At 40.6% G+C, this 20025-nt stretch overlaps 1 protein-coding gene across 3 annotated transcripts in view; it reads right to left on the reverse strand.

Annotated features, from left to right (window-relative positions):
* The window catches only part of lyst (lysosomal trafficking regulator), a 36798-nt gene extending 16965 nt beyond the window's left edge, over positions 1-19833 (reverse strand). For 2 of the 3 annotated variants that reach the window (XM_085921642.1, XM_085921643.1), the window contains exons 1-14: positions 19674-19833; positions 18704-18978; positions 12923-13011; positions 9995-10193; positions 9206-9296; positions 6451-8542; positions 4548-5469; positions 4293-4454; positions 3421-3586; positions 1620-1828; positions 1461-1527; positions 1169-1278; positions 297-666; positions 59-218 (exon numbers count right to left, since the gene is read on the reverse strand). In XM_085921642.1, coding sequence (XP_085777768.1) covers positions 59-218; positions 297-666; positions 1169-1278; positions 1461-1527; positions 1620-1828; positions 3421-3586; positions 4293-4454; positions 4548-5469; positions 6451-8542; positions 9206-9296; positions 9995-10193; positions 12923-13011; positions 18704-18784 — 4718 coding nt within the window. In that variant the 5' untranslated portion in view covers positions 18785-18978; positions 19674-19833. Of the gene's footprint in view, positions 1-58; positions 219-296; positions 667-1168; positions 1279-1460; positions 1528-1619; positions 1829-3420; positions 3587-4268; positions 4455-4547; positions 5470-6450; positions 8543-9205; positions 9297-9994; positions 10194-12922; positions 13012-18703; positions 18979-19673 lie in introns of all 3 variants that reach the window. The other variant, XM_085921641.1, reaches the window with a different exon arrangement.
* Between the last annotated feature and the right edge of the window lie 192 nt (positions 19834-20025).

Here is a 20025-nt window from a genome sequence, read left to right on the forward strand (position 1 = left end):
AACTTGACTAAGCACTACACTGTGCCTCATAGGAACGCCGGCGTATTAGAACGCTCACCTGAATGTGAGTGAGCCAGTGAAGAAGTCCGCCCACACTTGAAGCATGAGTGCTTTGGAGCCCATGGATAGAATATGAATGAGGCCTTCTTCCGCTCCTCCTCTTTTTGTAGCCTGAGGCGAGCCATGGTGCGCCTCAGCGGCAGGAGGATTCCTCCTTTCTGGGAAAAGAGAAAAGAAAAATACTGAAATGTACAGACTGGCTATCGATGACTTTTACTCAACAATGTGTTTCTCACCCTTGTCGATGTTTGCTGCTCTTTCCTCTTGCTCGGTCACCCTAAGCCACATGGAGGCGCTGAAGCCACTGGCCATGTGAGGCCAACAGTTCTGCCCCACTAGAGGCAAGTGGAGAGGAGCAGCGTGCCAGGGAGAGGAACGCAAGTGACTCGGTCGGAACTCGCTGTCTCCTTCCCAACGACCAGGAGATAGTTTGCCCTTCCAGAGCAGAGCGACACTTTTCCCTCCAGCAGTGCCATTTGGTCTGGAGCTAGGAGACACTCCTCCAGGTGTTGAGGCCCCAAGGATTATCGGAAAGTCCAGCAGATGAAGAGGCTCTATGTTCACATTGGCTTCAACAATTTCTAAGATGCCTTTCAGTAAAATCTCCTGGGAAGACACAAAAAGAAACGCTCGCTTCCATTTCTTTGACTTTGAGTCATTTTCAGCTACAACAAAGAGTAAGCTAAAATAATCAAACATGTATATGCAAATTCACTAAGATGAAATGTTTGGACTTCAAGAGCTTTGAATCACGCACATTTTTGTGACCACTGTAGCTTTGTAGCTCATGTAGCATGTTACTGCATTCCGATCTTCCTTTTTGGAAATGTGTTTCGGGAGACTATAAATGACGTCTCCTGCCTGATAGCACATAACTGTGGTGGCAATTTGTGACAGTACATCTGTTCTCCACACATGGGTGTTAATTGTTTGAGCAACAGGGGAGCAAAGTGCATTGATGTTTTGCAAGAACCGAGACGTGAATACAGGAGAAAGTGTCACTAAAAAGCACGTGATGGTGCCAAAATAAATACATCCAGATGTTATGCCCATACGGTATCTAACCACATGCAGATCTGTACATGTGACGGATGGGTTTACTACTTACAGTAGGTGGGGACTTGTCCAGGAAAAGACGAATCAATAGAGCCAGTTCTTCTGCTGTGATTCGCTGGCTCACCATGGCAACAAGCACCTCCACTATCACAGTCTGGCAGTCTGAATGTAAACCAATTAGCAAGATTACACACATACAGTATTTCAATCAAGGTAAGCGCCTCATAATACTTCTAAACGTCATAATTCCATAGACAAAAGTCTGAATATCTGTCCCAAATTATCCGTGAAATCCACATATTTTTGCATGAATAAAATTGTAATAAAAAAAATGCGTAACCAACCTTTAAGTGAATGGTCCGCTTGGCTAAGGATGTTATAAAAACCAGACAAGATGGTTTTGACACCTCCCTGTGAGCATCAAAGCAAGTCGTCAGTCATACTTGAGAGTCCAGTGAGTGTACAAAAATTAAGAAACTTGCAGAAGAAGAAGTTAGTCTGACCTGGTCATAGAGTAGAGCGGCATTGCGGTGGTTGGCGTGAATTGCACCGAGAAGGCTGTGAAACACATGACTCACGACATCCAAGTCTGGAGAGCCGGTGGCCAGTAGTTGCAACTGGATTGTACAGATCTCTGGGAAAAGCAGCAGGCCACGCCCTGGACCGTCTACCACTGTCGCAAATTCACGTTGCGCAGACTCCACCTTCAACTCTGAGGGAGCAGCCAATGAGATACGACACTAAATCAGAGAAGAACCGCCACGGACACATCTTAAACCTTCTGCTGACTGACGCCGCACTTGAACAAGGCCAGCTGGCCGCTTAAACAGCTTCACCATCCAGAGGCATTGCCTGCTACATCTCCAAGCAGCTGTCTTGGTGGCGGCTGATGAAAATGCAGAAAGGGGAGTCTGCTTTTGCTTTCATGAGAGCAGCCCAGCAGACTCTCACGCGCCTTGTCAAACTGTGTTGTAAATCCCCTGAAGTTCACACTGCTCAATTGTCCTCCATACTTGCACAAACAAATCGGCATCTGGTTCAATCTTGATCTTCGATTAAAATATACATTTTAGGTAAATAGCTTGTTTGTTGAAAACATTAAATGTTACACATAGTTTAAATGCAGGCCTAAATGAAATGCTAACTGTTCAATGAATGTGATAATAAATTTGGGGAAAATTGTTCATTTTGTCTGAAAAACAACAAAAGAAAAATCATTTGTAGGTTATTCTAACAAAAAAGAAAACACAAATCAAATAGAAAATTTCGAAGCTTCACTCTTCTTATTAGACAACGACAGTGTGGGCTTTGCAACTTTCTGCCAAAACTTCTGCAGAGCACAAACAAGGGAGTAGTCCCGTTTGAAGGAAATGACCACTATACTGCACATTAACAGGGTCAGACAACATGTAACCTTTATAGGACAAATAAATAGCCTCTAAGTTAACTTCCTCATTGTAATATAGTATTTCTCATTTGGACTAATTTCTTATGATTGTGTTAACAGAGGACAACTAAAACGAGAGCAATTAAGAAGAAGGAATTTTTAATCCAATCAATTTTGAACGAGGTCCAGTATTTTGGATTTAAGGTTGAGAATGTTTTCCAGGAAGTCGATGTTTAATGGAGATTTAACAAATCACAAGATCCAGCTCATGCGGTGCAATGAACTAAGTAGCCTGCAGTTTTAAAACTCCAAACAATGACTGTATTCTGAGGAGGTGAAAGAGAGAATGTGTCTAATCAGGCTGTCTGAAACCGACAAGAATAAAGCAGAAATATATATGTGCATGAAAAAAGTGCAAAAGAAGTGTTTTGCAGTGTCATGCAAGTATTCAGAATTTGGTATTGCCAAATATCATAGCAGAGGATGAAGAAAAAGAAGGTTTGAATAGCTTAAGCATTATTGTTAAAAGGCATAGAATTTTTTTTGTCATTATTGGGGAAAGTACAGCTCAACAAGTTTACTGGTAGGAGGCGGAGGCTACAGATTTTTTTGTTTCCCAAGGTTAAAAATAAACAGGTTTAAAGGTTGAGAAATATACACAACTTCTCAATCTATCAAGACTACCTCTGTTGACGTTTATTACAGACAAAAAATAAATAGTAGAGGAATGTAAATATAGAGGATTTATAGATAGCAACTTAAATGACTCCCTGTGACTGAGGTGAGTGTTTTGAATTAAAAAAAAAAAAAAAAAAAAAAAAAAAAAACATTAGCAGTGATATTTGACCGTTTCAGCTGTAGATTCTGATGTTACGTTACAGATTCTCAAGGATGAGTGAAGTGCAGTGTGGTCCTACCCTCTTCCTGGTTGTCCATGTCATCAAGGTTGCTTTCGCTGTCGGCGTCGTAGCCCTCCTCCTCCTCCTCTTCCCCAGGGGGCTTGACGCTGCAGCTCGCAACGCCGTCCACCTCCTCTGATAGATCGCCTGTCGGGGCTGCCCCCTCTACCAGCACTTGGAACTTCTGATAGAAAGACGGTGAGAGGAAAAAGAGGGGAAAGAGGAAGCGAGTCGAAGAGAGAGAGAAAAAAAAAAACAGTCAAATCATGTATTTTAATCTCTATAAGAGCAAATGTGAACATAATGCCAACCATTTAAAATTGTTGAACTGATGTGTAAAAACTGAAGTACAAATAAGATGAATTATTATTAGCTGACTTGTACAGCACGCAGGAAACCTAGTTCCTGTTTTGCATAGCTCGTCATCAAAAGGACATGAAGGGGTGCACACAAGTAAACACGTCTTAAGGGTCAACTGATTCACTGTGGAGGCGGACAATAAAGAACAATTCAGTTCCTGAAAAAAAAAAAATAGGCCAAGACACTGTGTGGATTCATGTGACATCATTTGACTGTGACGTCGGAATAACCTTTGAGCTTCACAGAACAAATTCAGCTGGATCATTGGTACGCCAAACTCTGCGTGACTCACTGAGAGAGCACTACGTGCTTCAGAATTAGGGAAAATCTATTTTATAAAAACATCAGCCATCCTGTGTTGGAACATGCATTTTTGTTGAGAAATAAAACTTGATCAATGGAAAGATGAAGTCATGCGATTATGTTATTTTCTCTAGTGTTCCGATTTCGCTACTATATAAAACTACATGAGTTGATGGGATAAAAAAATGCATAATGTCACTTACAGCATCTCCAAAGGCAGGACTCACCCTGTCTGGCTTCTCCTCAGGGGGATCGGGAGTGGATGACACGTCGGCCAAAGCTACTCTCAGCAGAGAATCAAAGAGTGGCACTGCGAGGTCAGTGTTGACCACCCCCGAGCAAGAAAGCTGCTCTTTGACTTCTAACAAGGTATCTCCTACTGACTTGGGCTACAGAGAAGACATAATACCATACTTAAGACACTCACTATGACCAGAATATTAGTATTTTGTGTTTGATAGCTGAAGATGAGTATTATATACCTGAGAAGAAAGCTCCAAGTCCGTCCTCTGCAGGGCTGAGTTGGCGCTGTTTAGACAAATCGCCAATAAGGCCTCAAGAAGGCGAATACTTTCTAACTGCCACTCTTCCTCCAGCCTCTTGGCTGGATCTTTGTTTTTCCCCTCAGCCTGAGTACTCTTGATTGAATCTTGACCTTGCTCATCTACTCCAACTGTGGAGTCTGGGCTACGTTTGACCTTGAGCTCCTTTTTCTTTGCTTTGCCCTCCTTGGTTTTACAGGAAAGCTTCTGAATAACCATGCTCATGAGGCGCAAACAAACATCCAAGCCTCCAAGTCTGAAGAATTGCCTCTGGAACAAAGGATTGGCCTGGTAGACACATCGACACACTGACCAAATGTCAGCTGCCCGTCGTATCTGTTCTTTGGACGGTAGGGTCACACTGTCGGGGGACAGGTATACCAAACGCCCACCAAGAGGCTCACTAGCTGTACTATCATAGCCCGAAGTATCTTCAGAATCGTTAGCCGAGTCCCGGTCAGAGTCGGCGTCTTTGCTAACACACAGAAACGCAACACAGAGGAAAAGGTTGATGACATGGAGGTGCGTCTCTGCTTGGCAACGACCTGCTCCACGGCCCTGCCCACTACGACTTTTGTGGCGTGGGTACGCCTCCTTTAGCACTTCATAGAACTTGCTGAGGCTCTGAGGACCCTCTCCAGATCCCCTAGAGCCCAGATCCTCAGGCAGGTTCGAGATTGTCGGCTTTTTTTCCGCAACAGCGATCTCCAACTCCTGGAGCGCGCTGTCAGCTTGCTGGTGTCCGAAGCTGGTTATCAGGATCTCAAATACTTTCAAAGCTAAAGAGCACGTCTGGTCAAGGTACACTAGTTCTGTCATCTGGTTGAGGCCATTGCAGCTGATGAAAAGATCTCGGATGACCCTGTGATGGAAATATTTGTGAGTATTAATTCACCAATCAATCAATCAATCAATCAATCAATCAATCAATCAATCAATCAATATAATGACAGATGTAGCAGTGCTTCGGTTCCGAGAGTGCAAAATCTTTTGATCTGAACAAAAAGTCATCCCGATGGAATGTTTACTTTTTCCTTTTTAATGTTTACTGATGTTTTTCAAGATCATGTCACATGTAGCATCTCCTGCAGCTCTATTTAAAAAAATAATTGTTGCATTAAATGTGAGACATGGTTGAAAATTTTTACTATATAAACACTACTGTTTTCTTATCATTTGTCTGGATTTTGAATTACAACGCGTGCCAATGACAAAATCAGTATAACCGGGCAGTGATGAATGAAAAATTTTGTTTCATGGTTGATTAAACACATTTTTGTGTTCACCCATCAGCAAGGTTTCCGGCTACATTGGTTAGAGATGCTATCCGATACAACTTCATTACATCATTGTGACGACACATATGACAAAATGCATTTTTAAACTGATTCCTTTCTGCAGTACTTTTGAGTATTATTTTATGAACATACACTGTACAAATACAGAACTGTTAGCGAAAACATCCAAACAAAGTCAAACTGTCGAGTGTATGTTATGCAGCTTTAGAAAACTGCAGCCTTTTCCAGATCTCCAATGCTTGTACCCTTGTCACAAAACCTAACAATAGTATCCCAGGTCACTTGTTAAATTATTGATTAGCATCAATTAGCAATGACAAGGTTGGACCGATCTAATGACAATGGGATGGATTTAATAATCAGGCAATAATGAAGAAAAAAAAATTCATGTGTTATATAATCAATACCAAGCATCCTTTTTTATCAGATTATTAACAGATATTTTAGGCAATCATCTTTCTCTTACTTAAAGCACCTAACGCCTTTAAGTAGTATTGAAGAGAATAATATGAACAGAGGGGGAAAAAAAAAAACAGATCACTTACCTGGATTTGAGAAGGGCGGGTAATGCTTGCAGATATACGAGTAGAATCTCTATGGGCAGGCACTGTGTGTGATAGCCGCAGACTTTGGTACAAACTGTAGATACTCCAAGCTGTTGGGCATGGTGGGCTAGCTCGACCCCTCGCTGTAGAACAGGGTTGAAGATATGTGTGTAGAGCTGCCACTGCACGACAGCATTGCCACGCAGTGTCAAGTGGCACACGTGACCAGCTACGTGTTGGCTCAGGTGCCAGTCGTCTCCAAACACGAGCTCTTGGTAAGCCTCAAGGGCATCCCACTTCCATAGCATGTCCTCTGCACTGCCTCCACTTGGCAGAATCCCCTGGGAGCGGTAGCATAGGCTGGTAGAAATCGCTGAAAGTTCCCCATGTTGTAGCGTCTCCTCCAGGCCTGGCAACTGACTGTGGTCCAAAGTGCAAATGTTACATGAAGCAAGCTTCGCTCTCTCCGAGGGCTGTCCTCCACCGAGCTGGTCTAGTACTAGTCTGCCGAGAACACTGAGAACATGAGACTGATAACTACGAAGACCTGGCGCTTGGAAGGCGTCCAGGAGAGGCCGTATCACGGAACGAGGGTCCATGCAACAGCAGATTCCAACAGCCTGCACCCCGGCCAGTACTTGCAATATGGCCGGTCCGCTGGACGACAAGCGTTGCAGGAGCCGCAGACATTGGTGAGCACAGGCGGCCAGGCAACAGCAGCGTTCGGGGTAACGCACTGCGTCACCCCCCATTCCTTCCTTCCCTTCGCCGTCCTCTTCAAAGGGGTTCCGCCTGGCAGCCAACTTAAAAGCGGAGACGGGCAAACCCGACAGATCTCTGTGATGATGAAGAAAGTGGGAATATTCACAACGTCGGTGACGACGTCGAGCGCACACAGACTGATGTAGCTGCTCTGACTTGGCTTTCTTGACTGCACTTAGAATCTTGAAGACCCCGGCAATTAAACCTCGTAGCCTATCTGAAGCCTCGCCTCCTACTTCTGAATCCCTCGCCATCCCAAGTTCCTCTAGACGCAGTACTGTAGTCTCAAAAAGCTCCAGACCACGGTGCTGGACAAATTCATGAATGAGGTCTAGTGCTTGACTAAAGAAGAAAGGGTTGGGTGTTGAGGCCTGCAGGCAACCCAGAAGGACTTGCAATACACCTTCGAGAAGCTCAGGCAGGAGTAGTGCCCTATGGCGATAGCGGGAAAAAGAAAAATCTTCTTGGACTTCCTGTAGGGTCTTTTTTGGTCGAGGAGCAAAGGGGTTGGTCTGTCTGTCTAGGCAGCTTTGGATTTTTAGAGTGGCCCGTAGCAGGTCGGTCAGGCTGCGTCTCAGGCTATCTGGAAGGGTTTCACTTTGACTGACATCAACTGACATCAGGTGCAAAATTGTGCGCAGAAGCATTCTCTGCACCAGTGCAATTGGCTCTTCTGTCCAGCCCCCAGCAAGCTCGTCGGCCCCTGTTCCACCACCTCCTGGAACGCAACAATCTCCAAACTCAGTGAGGATCTCGGTCAGAGTTGGAACAACACTGACTGCCAAGCCAGGATTGTGATTGATGCTCATATCAAATTTACACACTTTCTCCAGTAATGAAAGTAACACGTAGCAGAGGTCAAAGGGTGAGTTCTCCATGCGATTAAATATTGACATTGCAGCTGGGTCTGTCAGAGTTTCGGTGTCCGTCGTGTGAGACCCAGAGACCCTGGGATGAAGGTATGGCGCGCTCATGGTTTCCATGGTGGTGGTCGCTGAGTCCGTTAACTGTGTGGCTTCCAAACGATGATGTAGATGATGTACACGGATGGTAGAGCCATGCGACCTTCTGCTCCTTGTGCCACTCGGGCCCGCCTTGTCTTCAGCATTGGCTTCTGAATCTGAGGTAGAAACTTGGGAGCGCCGAGCATCCTTTACAGAGTATTTCTGGGCTGTCCTACGTGACCTCCTTGATTTCCAGGTGCCACTGCCGACACGCGGCCTCTTTCCAGTTTCCTGTTCATCTGTCCCAGGCTTCTGTCCTGCTCTAAGAGGCACGGCCTTTACCTCCCGGCTGAGGAACACCTCTAATAGCGACGGCAGGGTGAAATCTGTCGACAGAGAAATGTCGCTTGTGAGTTTTTGGAAATACAGAACAAAAACACTCCTTAGAGAGAAAAATTACACGGCTACGCAGCTCACAGAACGTTTAGCTTCAGGATTCTAGACTCCTTATCATGGTGGCACATGTGCATGGGGTAATTCTCAGAAACCATTACCCACTTGTTAAAACACATTCAGTGAGTAAGAAAATAATTAAAGTAAAAAATGTCTAGCGTCTATGCCACAGACGATCATCAGTCCAGTACTAAATACCAGTGTCATCCAAAGGTCAGAGGCTCCTGTAGGCACTTCGATAATTCATGGTTCTCACTTTAGTCATGATTTACAGCATTAGAAACTACTGGTCGAAAAGGGAAAAAGAAAACAAGTTTTGAAAATAATCTGGGGGAAATAAACAAAAAAAACAGTTATATTTAATTGCATCGTTAGGACACTTGACCAAGTTAATCTCAGAGTTCAAAAGGTGCATACGCTTAGCAAAGTATGACAATAAACAAAAAAGCTCTGTGAATAAACGCAGTAATTATGACGTGAAATAAAGTGTGCTGTACAATGTGCTTGCACACAAAAAAGAGCTGTTATGCAGTTAGTTCTCTTATTAGTAGTTGCGGCATAAACATTTATTATTGATGATGATAATGTGTACAAACCTGGTGCTTTTTCTTCCTGTACGGGAATCTTCCACACCAGCGGGAGTAGAGACAGCAACAAGGTGAGCAGCTCCTCTCTGCAAGTCAGCTCCTGAGTGAGCAACAAAACACACTGGGGTTACCTCGAAAGCCTCCCTTCTCACCTTTTGGTCACACTCTGATGTCACATTAAGACACACCCACTGAGACCAACTGAGCGCAATACATGTACCCTCTTGCTTCTCATTACCTAGTCAAAATTAACATGAGCAGTGAAATTAACCTGTCTATGATGACTTTTTTGAGACTTCCTTACTATGTTTGGTTAAATTCATCTGTAAATCTTCAGTGCTATTGCTTGGGGAAACAATGTAGCGTCTACATGACTGTCTTGCTTCCGAGACCCGGGCGACAGACAGCATTCCTCACTGCAGCGAGAACCAACTTCTTCATGTGCTAATTAAAAACAATCAACCAATTTTGTCAAGTGTATGTAAACAATGATCAGCTCCTAGATTAAAACACACAATAATCAGATTGGCAGTGGATAAATATCAGTTCTAAAAAGATGAGATTAGGCAGAGATAACGTAGATGTCCAACATAACATCCATCCATTAGTTTTTTTATTCTGTTTATTCTCACTTGTGATAACCACGTTCTGACAAATAGAAGTAGTAGCTGTGAGAATGGCCAATAATCTACGTTTGTTTCATAAAAGAAGTTCAGTTCAGACCAGAGGAAGGTCAGAGAAGACAAAACTCATTGCTGATATGTATTACAACTTATATATGGCACTGAAAATTTTCACCTGGTCAATGATGGAATCCAGGGTGCTAAGCAACAAAAATCCTCTTCCTCTGACGAGGTACTCCCCCAGTGCAACCATATGACTTTCCTCCTCATCCTCCTCCCGTGCCTCTGCTCTCTGTGCCACCGCACTGCATAGCTGGTGTACATCAGTCAGGAACTCCCTTGCCAGCGTATTACTGGCCCCACTCATGTCTGAGCTAAAAGAGAAAGAAACAGAAAGAGAGAGCCTGAGATCAACATAAAGGATTATACAATATGTATTGCTCCTCAAAGTAACAAGTAAAAATAGACAATAGCAGCAGTGGCACAAAAGCAAAGCAAATCACTTTTCAATTTAACAGTAATAAAATAAAAAATAAAAAACTGATCAAATTGTGACATAAGATGAGGAAAGACAAGCACTCACTAACAAAGAATGCGTGACCATTACACAACCATCATGCACCAAAATACATTTGTGTGTGGAAGGATTTGGACCGGCCATTCGGGAATCTACCAAAATTCCTGATGGCAACCACGCCCCCGCATATAAACTATATCAATGAAATACATCAAGTGACAATTGTGGCAGCACGCTTGACACAAATAAACACAAAAATAAAAACAGCTTAAATCTAAATTGTAAAGAAATGGATTTTAGATAGACTACGTTGGCTGTGACATTCAACCGAGCCATATGCTGTGTGCTGATGTGATACCACCGGAATCTATCTCGGGTTCGACAGACGCAATAAACAGAATAAGCTCAATTCGTGTTTTTTTTACCCACAGAGTGATTCTGTATCATCATTGCCTCCTCAGCGGCACACTCTGGTTGCACGTTTTTTTACACAAAATGGTGGGGAGTAACAGTGGCACAATACAGTTGCCCGTGACCAGCGATTCATAAAATTGTTAATTATAAAAAAAAAAAAAAAATTGCTTTTTTTTTTTTTTTATTAAAATTTTTCAATTGACATGTTTGAAGGGAAACGTTAAGCAAAAACAGACTTGTGGTGCAACACTGTCAACAGTCCTATTAACAGACAAACAGCAGACAACTGATTTTTTGTATAACCTTGTCATTGATAAGCTACTCCTTTATTTGTCCCACAATTCCAGTATACAGCCGTCATAATTTAGAAAATTAAAAAGAGCAATCAAAAGTAAAAACAAAAACAAAACAAAAAAACAGGAGTTTAGAAGATTTAAAAATAAAAAATCTACATGATCCTAGCTAAAATAATGTAAACACCCACTTTTGAGCTAAAACATATAGAGTGGTACTTTTGGGGTCACTATGTAATCCCTATTGTACAACAGTATTGCAGTAAGGGGGAGCCAGAACTAATGTTACATAGTACAAATTGCCAAAAAGGCCAAACTCAGTAATTAGCACTCCTCTAACAAGTTTTACCAAATGTAAATGTAAAATATAGGCAAGCGTCAAAAGACACACTGTCTATCCAACGCGTCTTTGTATTTGGTGTTTAAGAAACACATAATGTCATCTACACAGTTAAATTAACCCGTTATTTCTCCTAACAATGTTAAAGTCATTCGAAAACATATTTCTATAGTGAACCATCTCTAGATATAGTCAGAAAGAAAACCTGGCTTTGACAATCACAGACACAATAAATGTATTGATAAAAAATGCAGAGTTCAAGTCTATAGTATCCTCTTTTCAAACATATTTGGTTGCCTTACCAAATATCATTGGGAATGACAGTTTTCTTCCCGCCATCTTGCGTATATTCCAAGCTTGACTGCAGCTCGACCGCTGGCTGTATCTGCATACCTTCTCGTGCGCCGACTGACTGACTGAATTTGCTGTTCTGCCGAGCAAATTCCATTAAATTGGAATTTCAAATGGAAGCTTTCCAGATTCGCAGCAGATCAGCGTATCACATGAAAGCATGTGATGTCACATGGCAAGGGGACTGGCCTTGGGAATACTGCAAGAGCCTCCAATGACCTGCAGAGGACCTCTGTAATAGACCATCACTCACAAATCCTGCAATTCCAGTACAACTGTGATGGTGACAAGCTTTATATTGCCATGCTTTGAGATGGCGGGATTTTGGAAACCAATTTAGTCATTGCTACAGATGTCGGTTTATCAGAAAAGCTGTTGTAACTGATTCAATTTGTCAACATTTACAGTAGATAAGACGTTTTGCTTATTTGGGATCATTGATAGCACAGAGTTGACAGAATTTCTTAACTGTTCCTTTACTAAGTATTACACATGTTACTTTTATATTCCTCGCTTTAAAAAAATAATAATCCTACATTATGTTTGAGACCAGTTTCTAACATTTTGGTCAGCTAAATCAGAGTGATATAGTTTATGAATACATGCACACATGTAGTGCACTCTAAAACTACAACACAGACAATGAGGCATTCTTGATTTAGATCACATGTTGGTTGAATCGATTGTTGTGGATTGTTGGGTGTACATTCTGTTGTAACAACAGTAGGAAACGTCAAATCTTATTTTACAGAGTCAAATATTAAATCGCCTGCAGCTTTTCAGCTTGTTAAGAGAGCACCGATTTCTCATAGACATGCACAAATCAACTCTCGGATTACACTTTGAATTCCAAAATGTCCCATGCTCAGTCTTTCACAATGGAAATGTTCATTTCTCGCATATAATAATGTCTGTAATCTGGACAACTGTTAACATTTGTCAAGTTACAGTTGGACATAAACAAAAGCAATGTTTACCTTATTACAATTCCGTCTATAAAATCCATAACTCTGGTCCCAATCACTTGCTGCACTTGCACAATGTATTAATACCCAACTTCACAGTGACCCAAACTCTGTCCCAATACATACGATTAAATGAAGATGATGATGAGAATTAAAAGGCTGTCATATCATCAGTCTTGAGCAGACAAAGCCTTATAGGTAGGAGGCTAGTAATGGCACCTACCAGAATCTCAGTGCATCTTTGGTGTGCTGAGGGTGATGCTGCACATAGTGGAAGAGACAGAGGAAATTCTCTAGACTCTGGAGGCTGACCTGATAAGAGACAAACATGTCGATAAGAACATCACAGATCAGAGTATCAAGAATCAAACCAATTCTATTTTTGACCGGATTGAAAACTTCAAATATACTATAGGAAAACACACTGGTCGATATGGATGCGTATGGAGTCAGATTGGGTTTGTATTTGAAAAAATAAAACCTGTGGAAAAAAAAATGTCTCATACAATTATTTTTCGTTTGTTATATTTTTCAGAATTCAAACTCAACATATGAATTTTCAAGTACAAAAACTTCTGACCTCTATCTAACTGCAAAAATGTGGAAAGGCCACATACATACGATTGTTCAAATCCCAGATTTTTGTCAGGTAAAAAAATAAAAAATAAAATAACAAGACCAAGATAAATAATTTTAAAACATTTGCCATCTTTAATGTGAATAAAAATAAACATAAAATGTGCTTGTACACTTGTGCACATAATCTTATAATTGGAATGTGGCTGTATTTACCAATCACATTCAAAATGAAATTAAATGGAGTCAGCACATTTTTGACACTAAAGGTATCAGGAGTAAAGTAAAAAAGAATTTCCAAGGCATCAAATAAGAGACCGTTATGGCACTTTAATACTTTAAAGAGTTGCACAAGTGAAAGCTCATTTCATCATATACAAATTGTTGATCCCATGTCAGTCATCATTTGATGTCAAGTCCGAATGTTTTCGGTCCGGAGCAGCAAAACTAAAGCCTCACTGTTTGAATGCTTTGAGAAAGGAATGTAAATAACATCCATATGCCATTTGTCTTCATCTTTGAGTTCTCAATAGCTGGTTCCAGGACGTTTTGTCATATTAATGCGGGGTGACAGTTCATTGACATAACACAAAATAGTAATACAACTGTGTCTTGTTTACAAGCAAGCGAGACATATTGATTACTGCAAAAGAATCCGTATCAACTTCCTTCCTGTGTCACAACTGTAAAAGCAAGTCATATTTTTGTGTTATTAGGAATTATGAATACGATTGTCTTTATGTTTGCCAAGTTGAATATGCCTAAATCACTGGTACCAGATGATGAAGATGGAGACCAGACTCATTAGGGTCTAACAAGCGAGTTTCACCCAAAGGAGGTGGCCAGCTAGGTGGGATGGGGTCACTCCCCCAAAAGTGGAGAAATAATCTCAATCAGTGTTGTGGCTGTGGCCATTTTCTTCTAATACGGGAAAGGGGAAATGAGTGGTGCATGATGATGCCAATTTCCAGGCAGCGGTTGCTTGTTTTCCCACCTCTGAAGATTTTAATCCAATTTTAGAATACTTTGAGCACCAGCTAGATGAGATGATTTGATAAAAGAGATTACCCAAAAGTGTTCATATACATCTTGGGAAATCAACAGCTGGAACTGGAGAGAATGCATTTGGGGGAAAAAAACCTGCTCAATTTACCATTTACATTTGAATTGACGATTTACTGGAAGATTCTATTCGCGAAAATGTAGTTTTTGAATGGAATTTGGGTTCTTTTATTATCAGAAACCACCTCAGATTTAAGAGTAATGGCCCACTACAATACACTCTGCTTCAACTAATACTTTGGATTAAGTTTCTGGGGATTTAGCACTACAGGGCATCTGTTGCTGTGACCTGCGTCTTTACACGGGTGATCACGGGAGGCCGAGTCATGGGAGTCTGGTAGATGAGTCACTCAGGCTGCCCCAGTCTCTTCTATGAAACGCTCGGTACACAACTTAGCAGCGAGGCAGTGATGTGATCCTTTCCTCGTGAGAGGGGATGAGGGGGAGTGTATAGGTTATGTAATATTTGTTGTTTTCCGTTCTTCCACTTTGACATCCCTACTGATCTAATTGGACATTTGGGTGATGAGCATCATGAGGAGGCCCTAATGTTCGACGTTACCTTACGAGCGATGAGTCACAGCTAAAATGTCAAGGAGCTACTTTCATAAAGCATGTTTGCTCCTTATCTGCACTCAAACACGGTGCAGGAAATGAAATTTCTTTAGACAAATAGAGATTGTTCCTTTTTTTATTTTTATGAAATAGTATTTTACGACAGATTTTTCTGCAATAGTGCACATGGTCAGCCACAAATGTTTGTTGACTCTCCAGTCATACCATTTCCTAAACAAGTGTATCGTTCCAGTTAAACTGCAAAGAAGGCTGTGGTCAGCTGCTGTCAGCCAGTAACCAAAGATCGAGACCATGATTACTTTTTCCTCGGCACAGAATCTTATCTGCTGGCTGAAAACTAGCGGAGCACAAGCTATTCTTATTTAACTCCTCAGTGCATCCATCAAGAGAATATCTTCACGTTGACCCCCCCTAGGCTGCCAAATTGAGCAGCAAAGAATAATTGGACAGTTTGCATGATAAGAGCAGGCCAACAATATGTTACACAGTGTTTTTAGGACTAGTCACAAATATATACAGGTGTGGGGGGGGGGAAAACTGTGACGCAAATGTAATCTGAATCTCCTCTACCTGACAACGATATTAATAATTCAACTAGTCAGGTAGTTGTTTGTAAAGGCAAGTAGGACTTCTGGTTGAAAATGAAAGCAGATGTGGGGAGAAAGAAAAAGTCATGTGGTCCATCTAGAACAGGAAAATGTCTTTGCTAAGACTGGGTAAACATCCTCAAAAAGACAACCAGCTAAATATCATAATAAAGCACTTTTTATTGACGGAGTATGATAATCACAAGACAGAATTGTTGGAGTCTGACTTCATGTTTTTCATGTGTAGGCCACAGCAGTTGATTTTCCATCACTTGAGATAAAGTAAATGTAGTTCATTTGTTATACGTAGAATGCACAACACATTTTTGTTGCAAACATGTAGCACAGGGACTCAAAATTAAAGATACAATTTAATGGACATAACCATTTTGTTCTTAATCATAAGGTTTACCATAAAGTATAAACAGTTTTTTTTTTTTCCTCTTTGCACTTATGTAACAAATGAGTTACTGGTGAGTCATGGTAACACTTGGAACTGATGAATTCAAATTTGACTTGAATTTGGAAATTTAAAACAAAGATCGAACATCCACCCTGAATGAGTTCTAAAGTATACAGGTCATGTTCAACAGTGCTAATTCTGTTTTCTTGTTATGAAATAATGCTATGATAATTTTTGGTATTCAAATAGGCGCCTTTGCTGACAATGCCTCAAAGCAATGCAAATCAAATTATCAAATGAAACAATTTGATTTGTATTTTTCATTCCATGTCTCAATTATTGTCATTATCAAAAAGCTGTTTATGTAATACAAAGATTATACACAGACTGACACTTTAATTATTTGCTATTTCTCGACTCCCAACGTTCTGACATGATATGGAAGGAACAATTTGTATGTTATTTGGTATTATTAAATAGCAAACAAACAAGAACAAAAATATTTTGCAATGCATTACACATGAATGCAAAATCAAATTAAATCAAATGTAACGTTGCTAATAGAATGAGAAATATATTTTTTTTTTTTTTTACAAAAAGCGCTTTACCATCTGAATCATCTTTTTTTTCAGGTCATTTCTGAGCTGAGAAACTAAGTAAAAGTAAAGCGGCCGGAATATACAAAGTGTGTCGCAATGCTTACATGTTAAAATCCTTAGGAAGTTCTTTCCTTCACCAAAACCTTTTGGCTGCAATTGATTTCTGTACAAAAAGGGTTATTCTTCCAGTTCATGAAGAAATAGAACCGAGCTTTAATCCCCATGTATACTTTGAAAATCAGGCGCTTCAAATGCCTTTCTTGGTCTTTTGAAACATCCCCTTGACTTAAAACGAGACTCGACAATCCACCACTTCACGTTTTCATTCCTGGCCACGAGCCAAAGAATCATTCCACTAAACCGAATTACCTAATCAAAATTCAACGAGACGTGGACATGGAAAGCAGCCTTCACACGTTCACTCAGCTATGCGGAGGCGATTTGCCTTTGCTAAAGAACACATTATTCAATGCTATTTTAAGCTTAAGAACACTTTAAGGAGAGCCTTGAATCTAAAGACCCCGAGGCTAAAATAATAGTTTGTTACCATAGTGTCAATGTCCAATCGTAAAAGGGACTGTGAGTGGGTACCAACAGCAAATTCACAAACTTGTTATGGTTCCCCAACATGACTCATCGCAGCTTTCTTTTGAGTTATTTTTGCACCAAAGACGGCATCTTTTTAATGCCACTTCTGCATTTGCCTGAGATGGGAATTAAAACACATTGAAAAACAGAGGAAGTCAGTATAGTTAAGATACTTTCACATCTTCATCACTGACCTAAAGAGAAAGTCAAGTAGAAAAAAGATCTTGCACCTGCACTGGTCAAAAGACGACATTCTAATTATTATTGCATTTGTGGCAAATGAATTAAGCGGCTAATTTCATCGGTTTTTATCCCTCTCATGAGGTGGCCATTTTGCCGCTTGCTGTATAAAAGTAACATCACAGTTGCTCAGGGCTTGTGGATGCAACAGAATGAAAATGCAAACAGCTTGAATTTCACAATATTTTCACAAGTTAATTTTGGACTTCACAAAAACAAAAGAGAGTTGAAGAATAAGGTGTTCAACGTGCAGGGATGAAGAAGCATGAGCTTGTGAGGATATTGTTGAGTAATTGAGTAGTTGGATCAAATTAAAGATGTGAAGTCAATGAATCATTTCAAACTCAATCCAAATTATTGTGATTAATATGATTATTTTCATAATCGTCCAGCCGATGAGATACATTTGACAAAAGTATTGCGAAAAGCTGACCGCTTTATATAAATGCAAAGAAACAAAAAACACACAAGGAAAAGTCAAAACATTTCCAGGAAACTACAAAATGGGACAACTTCTAGGATACCACAGTCTCGAAAAGGTTACTCAAACATGAGAACTGATGGATTAAATGATTGGTAAAAAGAAAAAAGAAATAATGGATTAAAATATTGGCAAAATTCGATCATCCACGGCCTAACGCAAGTCTCGTGATCAGGCTGCTACTAAATGGCTGACAGTGGGAGAGCAACTGAAAGAGCAGCAGCATGCTGATCGACTTAAGAAGCAATTTCTAAAAACTCTGAATTGAAGACACCAGCCTCCACCTGAGCACGGTAACTCCATGTCAGCCACATGACATGGAGCGGATCACAGGCGAAGGTTTTTGCCGTGTCCCAGGCAACATGAAGAATCACTTTGTTCCAATCTTTCTTTCACATCTGATTACTGTGAGAGCATGACAAGCGCTGCATGACTTTAATCTATCCTTCAATCTTAATTATGACAATTAATAAATCGGTACACACACGCACAATACTCTCATTCTCAATTTAAATTATTTCAGCTGCTTAGATTTGTTTTAAGACGGAAAATCCCCTATTGAAAGAAATCATGCAGATCAGTTATTTATCTATGCTGGTTAGAATTTTAATATTGCCATTTTTGGACTGTGCTCATCACTCACTCGTGAAAAGGCAGAAGCAAAATATGAGGCAAAATTAAGATATGAGAAGACTGAAAACTACAGTGGAGATATTTGGAAAAAGTACTTTTTGATTGATTGCAAAGCATCGTCACAATTATTTGGAAAAAGTACTTTTTGATTGATTGCAAAGCATCGTCACAATAAACAATCAGGAAACTGGCCCTAAATGTTCCAATGTAATTGTAAATGTTTCTAGATGAGTTGAGTGTTGCACTTTGCAGCACCTACCTGCAGATCCGCTCCTTGAAGCCTACAGTCCATATATTTTTCCCACATATAAGACAAGTCGCTCTGCCATGGACTGGCCATGATGTCCACGCCTCCAGGTAGAACGCCAATCAAGATGCTGAGGAGGCCAGGAGTAATAATGAAGTGAACATTCCCAGTTCTTCCAAAGTTCTTCGACTAGCGTCGACCGAATCCCCAAATGATCTCTGGAGTCGTTCATAGCAGATTCATGCTTCACTCCACTGCTTTTTCGCCCCCACTTTTTCATTCAGCATCTGCAGAGGTACCACATGACCCTTAGTTACTTTGAGACTCAGATGACGAATTTGTCCATCACACAGCAGCAACACGCACTTGTACCAGCACTAAACCCGCAATTTGCGACACACCGGAAAATAAACAAAACAACACGGATACGAGGGCTTAAACTAGCTATTTTGCTAGGCTAGCTGCTATGTGACAGAAGCTGGTGAAGTTACAAATGTTTCAGTACTCATTTCCGGTCCAGTCATCTTTTAAAAAATAAATGCAGTTCGTTTAGAGACTTGCTTACCACATTTTAAGACCAAATAATTACTAAATGAAAGTTAACACAACTGGTGATTTGATTAAAACAAAGTTATCGTTTAAAGAACCATTCCAAGGGTTTGCCAACAAGCTTTTATGTTGAAAACTCTTGTTGGACAAAGTCGTCTCTATTCTCAATCGCTTGACTCTTCTAGCGTGAATGAGAAAACCCGAGTATTTCCAACCATACCATATTTGTAATGAGCCCCAATAGTCACATACTCGCTTTGCATAATTAAAACCACTTTCTAATACTATGCGCCCCAAAATGTGGTAATATATTGGTAATTGCAATCCAATCATTCATCAGTATCAGTTCCACTCAGCGAGAGTGTTGCACTGTTTGCATGGCAGCTGTCGACGCAGTTCGTGTATTGTTAAAGTTGGTTCTATAATTACTTACCTTTAATGGAATACAGAGTTCGCATGTCTTGTTTCCGTGCATAATGTCAAAGGCAAAAGAGGATGAGAGTATTTCCACACATACCTGTTTTTCCTCCCTAAATGAAAACAACCTACTGGTTATTATAATGTACTAAACTTTAAACCTTATTTTTGACTGCAAGGCACAATGTCTTTCTCATTCAGAATACAATACAATTGTATTTATATAGCACATTTTACAACAGCTTTCACAAAGCGCTTCATATATAGATATGGAACAATCTCAAAGACAGCGAAAACTAAATTGAGACACAGGCTAACATACAGTTAGCCAGTCAAAAGCCAAAGAACAAAATAAGTCTTCAAACGAG

This window comes from Syngnathus leptorhynchus, chromosome 10 (genome assembly GCF_054491065.1).
Source record: "Syngnathus leptorhynchus isolate UIUO chromosome 10, UIUO_Slep, whole genome shotgun sequence".
In the NCBI taxonomy this organism is placed as follows: domain Eukaryota; kingdom Metazoa; phylum Chordata; class Actinopteri; order Syngnathiformes; family Syngnathidae; genus Syngnathus; species Syngnathus leptorhynchus.